The 16769-nt window shown below is 42.9% G+C and overlaps 1 protein-coding gene across 1 annotated transcript in view; it reads right to left on the bottom strand.

The window, feature by feature from the left end:
- Positions 1 to 16769, bottom strand: part of b4galnt4a (beta-1,4-N-acetyl-galactosaminyl transferase 4a) — a 497908-nt gene that overhangs the window by 215424 nt on the left and 265715 nt on the right. Inside the window, exon 3 of the mRNA XM_014123877.2 lies at positions 7409 to 7507. Coding sequence (XP_013979352.2) covers positions 7409 to 7507 — 99 coding nt within the window. The remainder of the gene's footprint in view (positions 1 to 7408; positions 7508 to 16769) is intronic.

Raw genomic sequence — 16769 nt, 5'->3', positions numbered from 1 at the left:
GTTTCACTTTGTAATAAATATGTGGAACTCAAGATCCGCTGCGCCTTGGTTCCGTTCTTACGACAACCGTGACAGGAGGAGGTGGTGTTATTGTGTGGGGGTGCTTTGCTGGTGACACTGTCTGTGATTTATTTAGAATTCAAGGCACACTTAACCTGCATGGCTACCACAGCATTCTGCAGCAATATGCCATCCCATCTGGTTTGGGCTTAGTGGGACTAGCATTTGTTTCAAAATGTATCAAAATGTAATGAGTACTTTTGTGTGTCAGGGAAAATGTATGAAGTAAAAAGTACATTATTTTCTATAGGAATGTGGTGAAGTCAAAGTAAAAGTTGGTGACACCCAAAAGTACTCATTACGTATTGAATGCTTAGCAGGACAAGAAAATGTTGCAATTCCAAACTTATTAAAATAACATCACTGGTCATCCCTACTGCCTCTGATCTGAAGGACTCACTAAACACAAAAGCTTCATTTGTAAATTATGTCTGCGTGCTGTAGTGTGTCCCTGGCTATTTGTAAAGAAAAAAATTAATTGTGCTGCCTGGTTTGCTTAAAATAAGCATTTTGAAATTATAGTATATTTTTCAATTACATTTACATTTGATACTTAAGTATATTTAAAACCAAATACCTATAGACTTTTACTCAAATAGTGTTTTACTGGGTGACTTTCACTTTTACTTGTGTCATTTTCTATAAAGGTATATTTACTTCTCCTAAAGTATAACAAATGGGTACTTTTTCCACTACTGAATCTTTGATTGATTCATTTTGGTTCTGATAGAAATTCCCCTTCAAATTCAATAGTTGCTATATTAGCTAATTGATCATTACTGAGCAGCAAAAGTACTTAAGTAAAAATACAAGTTGGGTTTCTGGGCCAGAGTGCACATTATACCGTGACATTCGGGGGCCAATTTTTTTTTCGTGGGGCCTACGCGCTAGCATTTTCTATTTATTATGGACCTAATAGTAAAGACGTAATTTAATGTAAAAAAAAAAAAAAGTGTTACCTTTTAATTTGGCATGATGTTTTCATCTTATTGTCAAATACATAACTTCAAAAAGTAGACTACCTGCGCATGTTTGTCCACTCCAAAATAACTCCAGCATCCAAACAGTGCACTGTGCACTCACGCCAATTGATGAATGGAAAGAGAACCATCGGTTACAAAACACCAAAAGTGTTATGACATTTGGCTATTGTCACTCGGTCTACATTCTTGTAGCCTAAATGAATTGATGCGTCATGCTGACAAAATGACCTTTTTGTAGAAAGAAAAGTTGGGACATCTGAAAAGGGTCTGAGAAACGGGACAGTCCCAGGATGAGAAGTGCAGCCACATGGGATAGTTAAAAAAAATCATGACACAGAGGTGGGGGTGGAGTTCCGTGAATCTGATTAGGAACACATTAGGAACACCTGCTCTTTCCATGACATAGACTGACCAGGTGAATCTAGGTGAACGCTATGATTCCTCATTGATGTCACCTGTTAAATCCACTTTAATCACTTGAGTGGCCCAGCCAGAGCCCGGTCTTTAACACCAGGGTTGTGGGTTTGATTCCCGAAGGGGAACCAATACGAAACAGTATGACAGATGTATGCACTCACTACTGTATGTCGCTCTAGATAAGAGCATCTGCTAAATTACTCAAATGTAATTGTGTATGTGTGCAATTCAGAGGGTGAATGGGCAAGGCAAAAGATTTAAGTGCCTTTGAATGAGATATGGTATTAGGTGTCAGGTTTGAGTCTGTCAAGAATTGCAATGCTGCTGTTTTTTTTATGCTCAACAGTTTACTGTGTTATTAAAAATGGTCCACTACCCAAAGGACATCCAGCCAACTTGACATAATTGTGGGACACATTGGAGTCATCATGGGCCAGCCTAACTGTGGAATGCTTTCGAAACCTTGTAGAGACCATGCCCCGACAAATTGAAGCTGTTCTAAGGGCAAAAGGGGGTGCAACTCAATATTAGAAAGGTGTTCCTAATGTTTTGAACACTCAGTGCACATCAGTCCTCAAGACACACACAGCAGCACTCAGAAGTGAAGGACAGAGAAATTGTGTGTGAGTTGACAAATCATGAGGCAAATTGGTAAAAAAAACGTCACTTTGCCCCTATTTTTAAAGATTTTGCCTCAATATTTTGTATTAAACTAAATCAAAAGGGGTGGGACGTTGCCCCACCTGAATCAAAAGTGATGGGGGGAAATGCCAGCTCGCCACATGTTTTTTTTCTTCTGGTGGCCCTGATTCATCCTATGTTGACTTATGAGGTGGGACCATACACATATTTCCGAATGTTCAGTAACACTCTTCTAAGTCCATAGATGTGTCCATATGCCTGTTTTACACACCCAATGGTTCTGGGTCCCTGTCCTGTGGACTCACTCTGCATGCTGAACACTATTTTGGATACCCTGAGGGAACAATAGTGGAATAACTGAAGAATGAATAGGCTGGGAGAACATGGGTGGAATAACTATACAGATTTTACAGTGTCTCCCCATACTCTATCGAACCCACTGCATCCTGGCATATTTTAATTGTTGTCTTTTGTGGAGGAAGTAGGGTGTTGACGTGTGTCTTGATCAAAGGGTAGTGAAGGTGGATCACGTGATGAGTAAACTTTCTGAGACCTGGAGACTTGCTTAAGTACATTCCATCACACACCCTTGAATGTCCTTGTCTGACACACACACACACACACACACATGCACAAAACTGTCACTAAAGAGCCAGAGAGCCATTGAAATAATAAAGGCTAAATTGGTCGGTTGTCTTCTCACTTGACCAGTTCACAGATGTGCTTTGCATTAGGTCATCAGAGACACACAGGGCCCCAGCGGACAGAGTTCATTACACTGTGCTGAGCAGGTTACACATCGAGCACGGCTCTTCTTATCACACTTTCTCTGCTTAATTGGCCTGCCTTCTGTTCCCTATTGTTATAGCAGTTAGATGTCTGTATGTGTGTGTGTGTGTGTGTGTGTGTGTGTGTGTGTGTGTGTGTGTGTGTGTGTGTGTGTGTGTGTGTGTGTGTGTGTGTGTGTGTGTGTGTGTGTGGGTATAAGTGCGTACATGCATGTCCGTGTGTGTCCGTGCGTGTCTGAACTGCTTACAGCTTGGAAATTAGAGTACCTTCTAGTGCTCAGGTCTAAGGTGACATTTTAGAAGGTGAAAAAATGTTTTCGGAGAAACGTCCTCATCCACAAGCTAATGCAAAATAGATGGAGAGTATATTTTCACTACTCAGGCTCTAATGTGAGGAAATGACAGTTTAAGTCTGCAAACCAAATGGCACCCTATTTCCTGTTTTGACCAGGGCCCACTAAAAAAGGACAACATGGGCAGAAAATATCTTCTCTTGAATTACAGTGTAAAAAACACCTATAGTGGCAATTATTTGCTGACATATCATTAATAATAATTTTTTCAAAGGGTACAGTGCCTTTGGAAAGTATTCAGACCCCTTGACTTTTTCCAAATGATGTTACATTACAGCCTTATTGTAAAATGGATTTTAAAAAGAATATTCTCAGCAATCTACACACAATACCACATACTGACAAAGCAAAAACAGGGTTTTACACATTTTTGCCAATTCATAAAAAAAGTTATAATACGTATTTAAATAAGTATTCAGACCCTTTGCTATGAGACTCGAAAATGAGCTCAGGTGCATCCTGTTTCCATTGATCATCCTTGAGATGTTTGTACAATTTGATTGGAGTCCACCTGTGGTAAATTCCATTGATTGGACATGATTTGGAAAGGCACACAACTGTCTATATAAGGTCCCACAGTTTACAGTGCATTTCAGAGCAAAAACCAGGACATGATGTCGAAGGAATTGTCCTCAGAGCTCTGAGACAGGATTGTTTCGAGGCACAGATCTGGGGAAGGATACCATAACATGTCTGCAGCATTGAAGTTCCCCAAGAACATAGTGCCCTCAATCATTCTTAAATGGAAGAAGTTTGGAACCACCAAGACTCTTCCTAGAGCTGGCCACCTGGCCAAACTAAGCAAACTGGGGAGAAGGGCCTTGGTCAGGGAGGTGACCAAGAACCCAATGGTCACTCTGACAGAGCTCTAGAGTTCCTCTGTGGAGATGGGAGAATCTTCCAGATGGCCAACCATCTCTGCAGCACTCTACTAATCAGGCCTTCATGGTAGTAACCAGACAGAAGCCACTTCCCAGTAAAAGGCACATGACAGCCCGCTTGGCACCCAAAGGACTCTCAGTCCATGAGAAGCAAAATTCTCTGGTCTGATGAAACCAATATTGAACTCTTTGGCCTGAATGCCGAGTGTCACGTCTGGAGGAAACCTGGCACCATCCCTACAGTGAAGCACGGTGGTGGCAGCATCATGCTGTGGGGATGTTCACCTTCCAATAGAACAACAACCCTAAGCACACAGCCAAGACAACAAAGGAGTGGCTTCGGGACAAGTCTCTGAATGTCCTTGAGTGGCCCAGCCAGAGCCCGGTCTTGAACCCAATCGAACGTCTCTGGAGAGACCTGAAAATAGCTGTGTAGCAACGCTTCCCATCCAATCTAAAAGAGCTAGAGAGGATTATGGTAGAACAATTACAAGATGATGTTTTCATACTGTTTATGCATCAAATAAGGTTTGATGAGTACTCTCTCATCTGTGTCTGTGGGACTGAGTTGGGCCTCTGGGGCCTGGCGCTAGCAATTGATTATTGATGGCTTGGTGATAAAACCTACAGCCTGCATTCCATAGAATGAGTTGGTGTTTGTATACTGTGAGGTACCAGGGGGGAGATGTCTCTGGTGTGGATGGCTGATGGGAGGAACCTTGTCTTAGGGGTCAAACCCTAGTTTCTATACAATTGGAACAGTCTTCACAATAAATGCTGTCTTGCTGGGGATACTCCTTTCTCACATACAAATCCTATTCCAGACATCTGTTATTTTGTCACGTATTCAGGAGGATGTGTCTTAACTATAAAGTACTGTGGCTCGGTTCTGCTCGTTGAGCTCTCGGCATCACACTTCAGAGTGTGGGATCGACCAGCTTCATTATTGCAATAATTAATCAATATTAAATAAAGATGAATGTTTGAAGAAACGACAAAGTCTCTCTCACTGAATTAGAATATTCCACAACAGGATCTGCAGAGAAGAATGGGAAAAACTATGTCATACCCAAGAAGAGTCGCTGCCAAATATATATATACTGCTCAAAAAAATAAAGGGAACACTTAAACAACACAATATAACTCCAAGTCAATCACACTTCTGTGAAATCAAACTGTCCACTTAGGAAGCAACACTGATTGACAATACATTTCACATGCTGTTGTGCAAATGGAATAGAAAACAGGTGTAAATTATAGGCAATTAGCAAGACACCCCCAATAAAGGAGTGGTTCTGCAGGTGGGGACCACAGACCACTTCTCAGTTCCTATGCTTCCTGGCTGATGTTTTGGTCACTTTTGAATGCTGGCGGTGCTTTCACTCTAGTGGTAGCATGAGACGGAGTCTACAACCCACACAAGTGGCTCAGGTAGTGCAGCTCATCCAGGATGGCACATCAATGCGAGCTGTGGCAAGAAGGTTTGCTGTGTCTGTCAGCGTAGTGTCCAGAGCATTGAGGCTCTACCAGGAGACAGGCCAGTACATCAGGAGACGTGGAGGAGGCCGTAGGAGGGCAACAACCCAGCAGCAGGACCGCTACCTCCGCCTTTGTGCAAGGAGGAGCAGGAGAAGCACTGCCAGAGCCCTGCAAAATGACCTCCAGCAGGCCACAAATGTGCATGTGTCTGCTCAAACGGTCAGAAACAGACTCCATGAGGGTGGTATGAGGGCCCGACGTCCACAGGTGGGGGTTGTGCTTACAGCCCAACACCGTGCAGGATGTTTGGCATTTGCCAGAGAACACCAAGATTGGCAAATTTGCCACTGGTGCCCTGTGCTCTTCACAGATGAAAGAAGGTTCACACTGAGCACATGTGACAGACGTGACAGTCTGGAGACGCCGTGGAGAACGTTCTGCTGCCTGCAACATCCTCCAGCATGACCGGTTTGGCGGTGGGTCAGTCATGGTGTGGGGTGGCATTTCTTTGGGGGGCCGCACAGCCCTCCATGTGCTCGCCAGAGGTAGCCTGACTGCCATTAGGTACCGAGATGAGATCCTCAGACCCCTTGTGAGACCAAATGCTGGTGCGGTTGGCCCTGGGTTCCTCCTAATGCAAGACAATGCTAGACCTCATGTGGCTGGAGTGTGTCAGCAGTTCCTGCAAGACGAAGGCATTGATGCTATGGACTGGCCCGCCCGTTCCCCAGACCTGAATCCAATTGAGCACATCTGGGACATCATGTCTCGCACCACAGACTGTCCAGGAGTTGGCGGATGCTTTAGTCCAGGTCTGGGAGGAGATCCCTCAGGAGACTATCCGCCACCTCCTCAGGAGCATGCCCAGGCGTTGTAGGGAGGTCATACAGGCACGTGGAGGCCACACACACTACTGAGCCTCATTTTGACTTGTTTTAAGGACATTACATCAAAGTTGGATCAGCCTATAGTGTGGTTTTCCACTTTAATTTTGAGTGTGACTCCAAATCCAGACCTCCATGGGTTGATAAATTGAATTTCCATTGATTATTTTTGTGTGATTTTGTTGTCAGCACATTCAACTATGTAAAGAAAAAAGTATTTAATAAGATTATTTCTTTCATTCAGATCTAGGATGTGTTATTTTAGTGTTCCCTTTATTTTTTTGAGCAGTGTATATATATATATATATATATATATATATATATATATATATATTTGCAACAATTTCAAAACACCTGTATTCTCTTCGTCATTATGGGTACACTGATGATCATTTTTTTAGAATAATGCTGTAACATAACTAAATGTGGAAAAAGGGAAGGCGTCTGAATACTTTCCAAGTGCACTGTATATACACTACCGTTCAAAAGTTTGGGGTCACTTAGAAATTTCCTTGTTTTTGAGAGAAAAGCAACAACAAAAAAATCCATTAAAATAATATAAAATTGATCAGAAATACAGTGGAGACATTGTTAATGTTGTAAATGACTATTGTAGCTGGAAACGGCTGATTTCAATCCAGGTGTGTGGCTTAGCCAAGTCTTTAAGAGGATTCATGCCAGGTTTGTTATTCTAGCCAGGGCCTCAGATACGTTTCTCAGATACTAAGAGAGGGAGACAGATTTCTGATCAGTTTATTTTACATTTAGATCATAAAAACATATATCACTGGGGTAGGCGGCACCTGATTCTAGATCAGCACTCCTTCACTGAGATGTTTTGTTAATAAGGGACCTGGTCTCAGAGCGGATACAAATATACTGCAGAGAGACCAAACACTAAATCCTATCCTGTGAATTTACCTCAGGTTTCCATGGCAACTTCTTGTGGCGCTGGCTGAGAAACTTCCTGATGTGGGCATGGTCTCTGGGGTCAGCTCCAACAGCATTGGACTCATCCTCCTGGAGAAGGACAGAGAACATGGTCAGTGGGGGGTTGAGAACGGGATGACAGTTATGGAGAAAAGAGAGAGAAAGAAAAAGCATCCAAAGGACCTAGAAATGGAAGAAAGTTCAGGTCTAGATGAAAGTAGAGTGATGGATTATGGTAAAGAGGAAGAGGGAAATATGCACATTATAGGACAAAAAAGCTGATAAAAATGAATGAGAATATGAGAGAGGGGTAAAGGGAAAGATTGTACCGTTACTCTTTCACTGTATAAATCAAAAAGTGCAACAATAGAAATGTGGTATCACTTATACATCCATCCACAGTTATAGCCTCCTGTGGCCACATCAACAGAAACAACATTTTTATATTTTTTATTTAACCTTTATTTAACTAGATCGGTGTCCTCCCCGCTGGACAGTTGAGCTAACGTAGGCTAATGCGATTAGCATGAGGTTGTAAGTAACAAACAAAAATCCCAGGACATAGACATATCTGATATGGGCAGAAAGCTTAAATTCTTGTTTATCTAACTGCACTGCACAATTTACATGAGCTATTACAGTGAAAGAATACCATGTTATTGTTTGAGGAGAGTGCACAATTATGAACTTGAAAATGTATTAATAAACCAGTTAGGCACATTTGGGCAGTATTGATACAAAGTTTTGAACAGGTATGCGATGGTTCATTGGATCAGTCTAAACTATGCACATACACTGCTGCCATCTAGTGGCCAAAATCTAAATTGTGCCTGGGCTGGAATAATGCATTATGGCCTTTCTCTTGCATCTTATACCAGATCTAATGTGCTCCAGGACCTTGCTCCAGGTCCTGAGCTACAGGCAGTTAGATTTGGGTATGTCATTTTAGGCGAAAATTTAAAAAAAGGTTAAGACATTTAGAACAAATTCTTATTTACAATGATGGCCAACTCCGGCTAAATCCGGACGATGCTGGGCCAATTGTGCGCCACCCTGTGGGACTCCCAATCACAGCCGGATGAGATACAGCCTGGATTCACACCAGGTACTATAGTGACACCTCCTGCACTGAGATGCAGTGCCTTAGACTGCTGCGCCACTCATGGTTGTGTCCCAAATGGCACCCTATTCCCTACAGAGTGCATTACTTTTGATCAGAGCCCTATTTATTTAACCTTTAATTTGACAGGGAGTCATGCTGAGACCAATGTCTTTTTTACAGATTATCCCTGTATCATACATACACATCATTACACACCGATATACACTATTGTTGTATTTTACCTTGAAGTACACTTATTCATGTTACCATACTAGAACTTATTGATTACTTGACATGCATAAAGAATGTATATATGTTGGGGTCAATGGAGGGTGGATAAGAACTAGGTGTATGGAAAGTTACTGAGTGAGACAACTGACTTGTTAAAAGGTAATTTGTGGAATTTCTTTCCTTCTCAATGCGTTTGAGCCAATCAGTTGTGTTGTGACAAGGTACACAGAAGATAGCCCTATTTGGTAAAAGACCAAGTCCATATTATGGAAAGAACAGCTCAAATAAGCAAAGAGAAATGACAGTACATCATGGTCAGTCAACACAGAACATTTCAAGAACTTCAAATGCAGTCACAGAATCCATCAAGCACTATGATGAAACTGGCTCAATTAATTTATTTAACAAGGCAAGTCAGTTAAGAACAAATTCTTATTTTCAATGACAGCCCAGTGGGATTGTTCAGGGGCAGAACGACAGATTTGTACATTGTCAGCTCAGGGATTCGAACTTGCAACCTTTCGGTTACTAGTCCAACGCTCTAATCACTAGGCTACGCCGCTGCCCTCTTATGTGGACGGCCAAAGGAAAGGAAGACCCAGGTTACCTCTGCTGCAGAGGATAAGTTCATTCGAGTTAACTGCACCTCAGATTGCAGCCCAAATAACAGACACATCTCAACATCAACTGGTCATAGGAGACTGCGTGAATCAGGCCTTCATGGTCGAATTGCTGCACTACTAAAGGACATCAATAATAAGAAGAGACTTGCTTGGGCAAAGAAACACACACAATGGACATTAGATCAGTGGAAATCTGTACTTTGGTCTAATGAGTCCAAATTTGAGATTTTTGGTTCCATCCGCCTTGTCTTCAATTATTTTATCTTTATTTAACTCGGCAAGTCAGTAAAGAACAAATTCTTATTTTCAACAACAGCAGGTTAACTGCCTTGTTCAGAAGCAGAACAACATATTTTTTACCTTGTCAGTTCAGGGATTTGATCTTGCAACCTTTCAGTTACTAGTCCAATGCTCTAACCACTAGGGTACCTGCCACTGTTTGTGAGATGCAGAGTAGGTGAATGGATGATCTCTGCATGTGTGGTTCCCACCATGAAGTATGGAGGAGAAGGTGTGATGGTGTGGGGGTGCTTTGCTGGTGACACTGTGTTTGATTTATATAGAATTCAAGGCCCACTTATTTATTTATTTCTCCTTTATTTAACCAGGTAGGCAAGTTGAGAACAAGTTCTCATTTACAATTGCAACCTGGCCAAGATAAAGCAAGCAGTTTGACACATACAACAACACAGAGTTACACATGGAGTAAAACAAACATACAGTCAATAATATAGTAGAAAAATAAGTCTATATACAAAGTGAGCAAATGAGCTGAAATAAGGGAGGTAAAGGCAAAAAAAGGCCATGGTGGCGAAGTAAATACAATATAGCAAGTAAAACACTAGAATGGTACATTTGCAGTGGAAGAAAGTGCAAAGTAGAAATAGAAATAATGGGGTGCAAAGGAGCAAAAATCAATAAATCAATAAATAAATATAGTAGGGGAAGAGGTAGTTGTTTGGGCTAAATTATAGATGGGCAATGTACAGGTGCAGTAATCGTGAGCTGCTCTGACAGCTGGTGCTTAAAGCTAGTGAGGGAGATAAGTGTTTCCAATTTTAGAGATTTTTGTAGTTCGTTCCAGTCATTGGCAGCAGAGAACTGGAAGGAGAGGCAGCCGAAGGAGGAATTGGCTTTGGGGGTGACCAGAGAGATATACCTGCTGGAGCGCGTGCTACAGGTGGGTGCTGCTATGGTGACCAGTGAGCTGAAATAAGGGGGAAATTTACCTAGCAGGGTCTTGTAGATGACCTGGAGCAAGTGGGTTTGGCGACGAGTATGAAGCGAGGGCCAGCCAACGAGAGCGTACAGGTCACAGTGGTGGGTAGTATATGGGGCTTTGGTGACAAAACGGATGGCACTGTGATAGACTGCATCCAATTTATTGAGTAGGGTATTGGAGGCTATTTTGTAAATGACATCGCCGAAGTCGAGGATCGGTAGGATGGTCAGTTTTACGAGGGTATGTTTGGCAGCATGAGTGAAGGATGCTTTGTTGCGAAATAGGAAGCCGATTCTAGATTTAACTTTGGATTGGAGATGTTTGATCTGAGTCTGGAAGGAGAGTTTACAGTCTAACCAGACACCTAGGTATTTGTAGTTGTCCACATATTCTAAGTCAGAACCGTCCAGAGTAGTGATGCTGGACAGGCGGGCAGGTGCAGGCAGCGATCGGTTGAAGAGCATGCATTTAGTTTTACTTGTATTTAAGAGCAGTTGGAAGCCACGGAAGGAGAGTTGTACGGCATTGAAGCTCGTCTGGAGGGTAGTTAACACAGTGTCCAAAGAAGGGCCAGAAGTATACAGAATGGTGTTGTCTGTGTAGAGGTTGATCAGAGACTCACCAGCAGCAAGAGCGACATCATTGATGTATACAGAAAAGAGAGTCGGCCCAAGAATTGAACCCTGTGGCACCCCCATAGAGACTGCCAGAGGCCCGGACAACAGGCCCTCCGATTTGACACAATGAACTCTATCAGAGAAGTAGATGGTGAACCAGGCGAGGAGAGCAATCATTTGAGAAACCAAGGCTATTGAGTCTGCCGATGAGGATGTGGTGATTGACAGAGTCGAAAGCCTTGGTCAGGTCAATGTATACGGCTGCACAGTATTGTTTCTTTTCGATGGCAGTTAAGATTTCGTTTAGGACCTTGAGCGTGACTGAGGTGCACCCATGACCAGCTCTGAAACCAGATTGCATAGCGGAGAAGGTGCGGTGGGATTCGAAATGGTGGGTAATCTGTTTGTTGACTTGACTTTCGAAGACTTTAGAAAGGCAGGGTAGGATAGATATAGGTCTGTAGCAGTTTTGGTCAAGAGCTTCTTTCCAATCTTTGGGAATCTCAGACGACACGAAAGAGAGGTTGAACAGGCTAGTAATAGGGGTTGCAACAATTTCGGCAGATCATTTTAGAAAGAAAGGGTCCAGATTGTCTAGCCCGGCTGATTTGTAGGGGTCCAGATTTTGCAGCTCTTTCAGAACATCTGCTGACTGGATTTGGGAGAAGGAGAAATGGGGAAAGCTTGGGCGAGTTGCTGTGGAGGGTACAGTGTTGTTCACCGGGGTAGGGGTAGCCTGGTGGAAAGCATGGCCAGCCGTAGAAAAATGCTTATTGAAATTCTCAATTATAGTGGATTTATCGGTGGTGACAGAGTTTCCTATCCTCAGTGCAGTGGGCAGCTGGGAGGAGGTGCTCTTATTCTCTAAGGACTTTACAGTGTCCCAGAACTTTTTTGAGTCTGTGTTGCAGGAAGCAAATTTCTGCTTGAAAAAGCTAGCCTTGGCTTTTCTAACTGCCTGTGTATATTGGTTTATAACTTCCCTGAAAAGTTGCATATCACGGGGGCTGTTCGATGCTAATGCAGAACGCCACAGGATGTTTTTGTGTTGGTTAAGGGCAGTCAGGTCTGGAGAGAACCAAGGGCTATATCTGTTCCTGGTTCTAAATCTCTTGAATGGGGCATGCTTATTTAAGATGGTGAGGAAGGCATTTAAAAAAAAGAACAGGCATCCTCTACTGACGGGATGAGGTCAATATCCTTCTAGGATACCCGGGCCAGGTCGATTAGAAAGGCCTGCTCGCTGAAGTATTTCAGGGAGTGTTTGACAGTGATGAGTGGAGGTCGTTTGACCGCTGACCCATTACGGATGCAAGCAATGAGGCAGTGATCGCTGAGATCTTGGTTGAAAACAGCAGAGGTGTATTTAGAGGGCAAGTTGGTTAGGCTGATATCTATGAGGGTGCCCATGTTTACGGCTTTGGGGTGGTACCTGGTAGGTTCATTGATAATTTGTGTGAGATTGAGGGCATCAAGCTTAGATTGTAGGATGGCTGGGGTGTTAAGCATTTCCCAGTTTAGGTCACCTAGCAGCACGAGCTCTGAAGATAGATGGAGGGCAATCAGTTCACATATGGTGTCCAGAGCACAGCTGGGGGCAGAGGGTGGTCTATAGCAGGCGTCAACGGTGAGAGACTTGTTTTTAGAGAGGTGGATTTTTAAAAGTAGAAGTTCAAATTGTTTGGGTACAGACCTGGATAGTAGGACAGAACTCTGCAGGCTATCTCTGCAGTAGATTGCAACACCGCCCCCTTTGGCCATTCTATCTTGTCTGAAAATGTTGTAGTTAGGGATAGAGACTTCAGAGTATTTGGTGGTCTTCCTAAGCCAGGATTCAGACACGGCTAGGACATCTAGGTTGGCAGAGTGTGCTAAAGCAGTGAATAAAACAAACTTAGGGAGAAGGCTTATAATGTTAACATGCATGAAACCAAGGCTTTTAAGGTTACAGAAGTCATCAAAAGAGAGCGCCTGGGGAATAGGAGTGGAGCTAGGCACTGCAGGGCCTGGATTCACCTTTACATCGCCAGAGGAACAGAGGAGGAGTAGGATAAGGGTACGGCTAAAAGCTATGAGAATTGGTCGTCTAGGACGTCCGGAACAGAGAGTAAAAGGAGCAGGTTTCTGGGGGCGATAAAATAGCTTCAAGGTATAATGTACAGACAAAGGTATGGTAGGATGTGAATACAGTGGAGGTAAACCTAGGCATTGAGTGATGAGAGAGATATTGTCTCTAGAAACATCATTGAAACCAGGTGATGTCATCACATGTGTGGGTGGTGGAACTGAGAGGTTGGATAAGGTATAATGAGCAGGGCTAGAGGCTCTACAGTGAAATAAGCCAATAAACACTAACCAGAACAGCAATGGACAAGGCATATTGACATTAAGGAGAGGCATGCTTAGCCAAGTGATCAAAAGGGTCCAGTGAGTAGTGAGGTCGGTTGCGGTCACGGCGATTCAGACAGCTAGCCGGGCCATGGGTAGCAAGTTGGCAGAAGATGGTCTGTTTTTAGCCACCTCGTGCGTTCCCGTCGGTAGATTAGTGGGGTTCCGTGTGGTAGAGGGGACCAATCCAATTGGCAAAATAGTTATAGTTATAGTGGCCCAAGAAAATTGGCCGATAGACCTATTCAGATAGCAGCCGATAAGACAGATAACGATTAGGCCGCAGATGGGCGTAACCAGCATGACTACCACAACATTCTGCAGCGATACACCATCCCATCTGGTTTGCGCTTATTGGGACTATCAGTTGTTGATCAACAGGACAATGACCAAACACACTTGCAGGCTGTGTAAGGAGAGTGATGGAGTGCTGCATCAGATGACCTGGCCTCCACAGTCACAGCCAGTTGAGATGGTTTGGGATGAATTGGACCGCTGAGCGAAGGAAAAGCAGCCAACAAGTGTTCAGCATATGTAGGAACTCCTTCAAGACTGTTAGAACAGCATTCCTCATCTAGCTGGTTGAGAGAATGCCAAGAGTGTGCAAAGCTGTCATCAAGGCAAAGGATGAACACTTTGAAGAATCTAAAATATATTTTGATTTGTTTAACACTTTTTTGGTGACTACATGATTCCATGTGTTATTTCATGGTTTTGATGTCTTCACTATTATTCTACAATGAAGAAAATAGTAAAAATAAAGGAAAACCCTTGAATGAGTAGATGTGTCCACTTTTGACTGGTACTGTATATGCTTGTGTAAACATGTCTTTGTCTTTGCAGGTGTTTGACCCAGTGTGTGAATACACTTGGTTTGGGCTTTTCCAAGTCATCTGTTTGAGTTTTTACTCTGTTTGATTAGAACCTAACACTATACACATTAATATACACATCAATTGAGTGAACAAAACATTAGAAACACCATCCTAATATTGAGCTGCAACTCCCCACCACTTTTGATTTAGTTTAATACAAAATATTGAGGAAAAAGCTTTTTATACCAATTTCTCTGTCCTTCACTTCTGAGGGCTGCTGCAGGCTCTATGTGTGTCTTGACAAATGATGTTCACTGAGTGTTCAAAACATTAGGAACACCTTCCTAATATTGAGTTTCACCCCCTTTTGCCCACAGAACAAGCTTAATTCATTGGGGCATGGACTCTACAAGGTGTTGAAACTGATCTATAGGACGCTGGCCCATGTTGACTCCAATTCTTGCTTTGCAGTTCTTCACGCACTCAAACCAGTGTGCCTAGCACCTACTACCATACCCCGTTCAAAGGCACTTAAATCATTTATCTTGCCCATTCACACTCTGAATGGCATACGCTGCATTCGGAGGGTATTGGATGAAATATTTGTTTTCCTCATCAATCTACACACAATACCCTATAATGACAAAGCAAAAATAAAAACTGAAATATCTTATTTACATAAAATATTCAGACCCATTGCTATGAGACTCGAAATTGAGTTCAGGTGCATCTTGTTTCCATTAATCATCCTTTAGATGTTTCTACAACTTGATTGGAGTCCACCTGTGACAAATTCCATTGATTTTACATGATTTAGAAAGGCACACACCTGTCTATATAAGGTCCCACAGTTGACAGTGCATGTCAGAGCAAAAACCGAGCCATGAGGTTGAAGGAATTGTCCGTAGAGCTCCGAGACAGAATTGTGTTGAGGCACAGATCTGGGAAAGGGTACCAAAAAACATTCTGGAGCATTGAAGGTCCCTAAGAACACAGTGGCCTCCATCATTCTTAAATGGATGAAAAGTTTGGAACCACCAAGACTCTTCCTAGAACTGGCTGCCCGGCCAAACTGAGAAATCGGGGGAGAAGGGCCTTGATCAGAGAGGTGAGCAAGAACCTGAGCTCCAGAGTTCCTCTTTGGAGATGGGAGAATCTTCCAGAAGGACAACCATCCATGCAGCACTCCACCAATCAGGCCTTTACGGTAGAGTGGCCAGACGGAAGCCACTCCCCAGTAAAAGGCATGTGACAGCCCGCTTGGAGAGTGCCAAAAAGCACCTAAAGGACTCAGACAATGAGAAACAAGATTCTCTGGTCTGATGAAACCAAGATTGAACTCTTTGGCCTGAATGCCAAGCATCACGTCTGGAGGAAACTTGGCACCATCCCTACGGTAAAGCATGTTGGTGGCAATATCATGCTGTGGGGATGTTTTTCAGGGACTGGGATACTAGTCAGGATTGAGGGAAAGATGAACGGAGCAAAGAACAGAGAGATCCTTGATGAAAACTTGCTCCAGAGCACTCAGGACCTCAGACTGGGGTGAAGGTTCACCTTCTAACAGGACAACGAATCTAAGTACACAGCCAAGACAATGCAGTAGTGGCTTCGGGACAAGTCTCTGAATGTCCTTGAGTGGCCCAGCCAGAGCCCGGACTTGAACCCTATCGAACATCTCTGGAGAGACCTGAAAATAGCTGTGCAGCCTGAGAGTGCTTGAGAGGATCTGCAGAGAAGAATGGGAGAAACTCAAAAAAATACAAGTGTGCCAAGCTTGTAGCTTCATACCCAAGAAGACTTGAGGCTCTAATCGCTGCCAACAGTGCTTCAACAAAGTACTGAGTAAAGGTTCTGAATACTTTATATGTGATGTTTCAGTTTATTTTTGTATTTTTTTGTTTGTTGCAAAAATGTCTAAAAACCTGTTTTTGCTTTGTCATTATGGGGTATTGTGTGTAGATTGATGAGGGGGAAAAAACATTTAATCCATTTTAGAATAAGACTGTAACTTAATAAAATGTGGAAAAAGTCAAGGGGTTTGAATACTTTTCGAATGCCTTGTACATACACAAGCCATGTCTCAATTGTCTCAAGGCTTAAAAATCCTTATTTAAACTGTCTCCTCCCTTTCATCTACACTGATTGAAGTGGGTTTAACACATTACATAAATAAGGGATCATAGCTTTCACCAGGGTTAACCTGGTACGTCTATGTCATGGAAAGAGCAGGTGCTACTAATGTTTTGTACATCAATACACAAAATGCGAAACAAAATCATATAAAACAGACACATTCTTCAGTAAAAAAGTATTCTATCAGCCATCTGAATTGCTCTACAGGCACCAGCTCT

Source organism: Salmo salar, chromosome ssa10 (genome assembly GCF_905237065.1).
Source record: "Salmo salar chromosome ssa10, Ssal_v3.1, whole genome shotgun sequence".
NCBI lineage: Eukaryota > Metazoa > Chordata > Actinopteri > Salmoniformes > Salmonidae > Salmo > Salmo salar.
The sequence above is the reverse complement of the archived record's forward strand: the minus strand, read 5'-3'. Positions and strand labels throughout refer to the sequence as shown.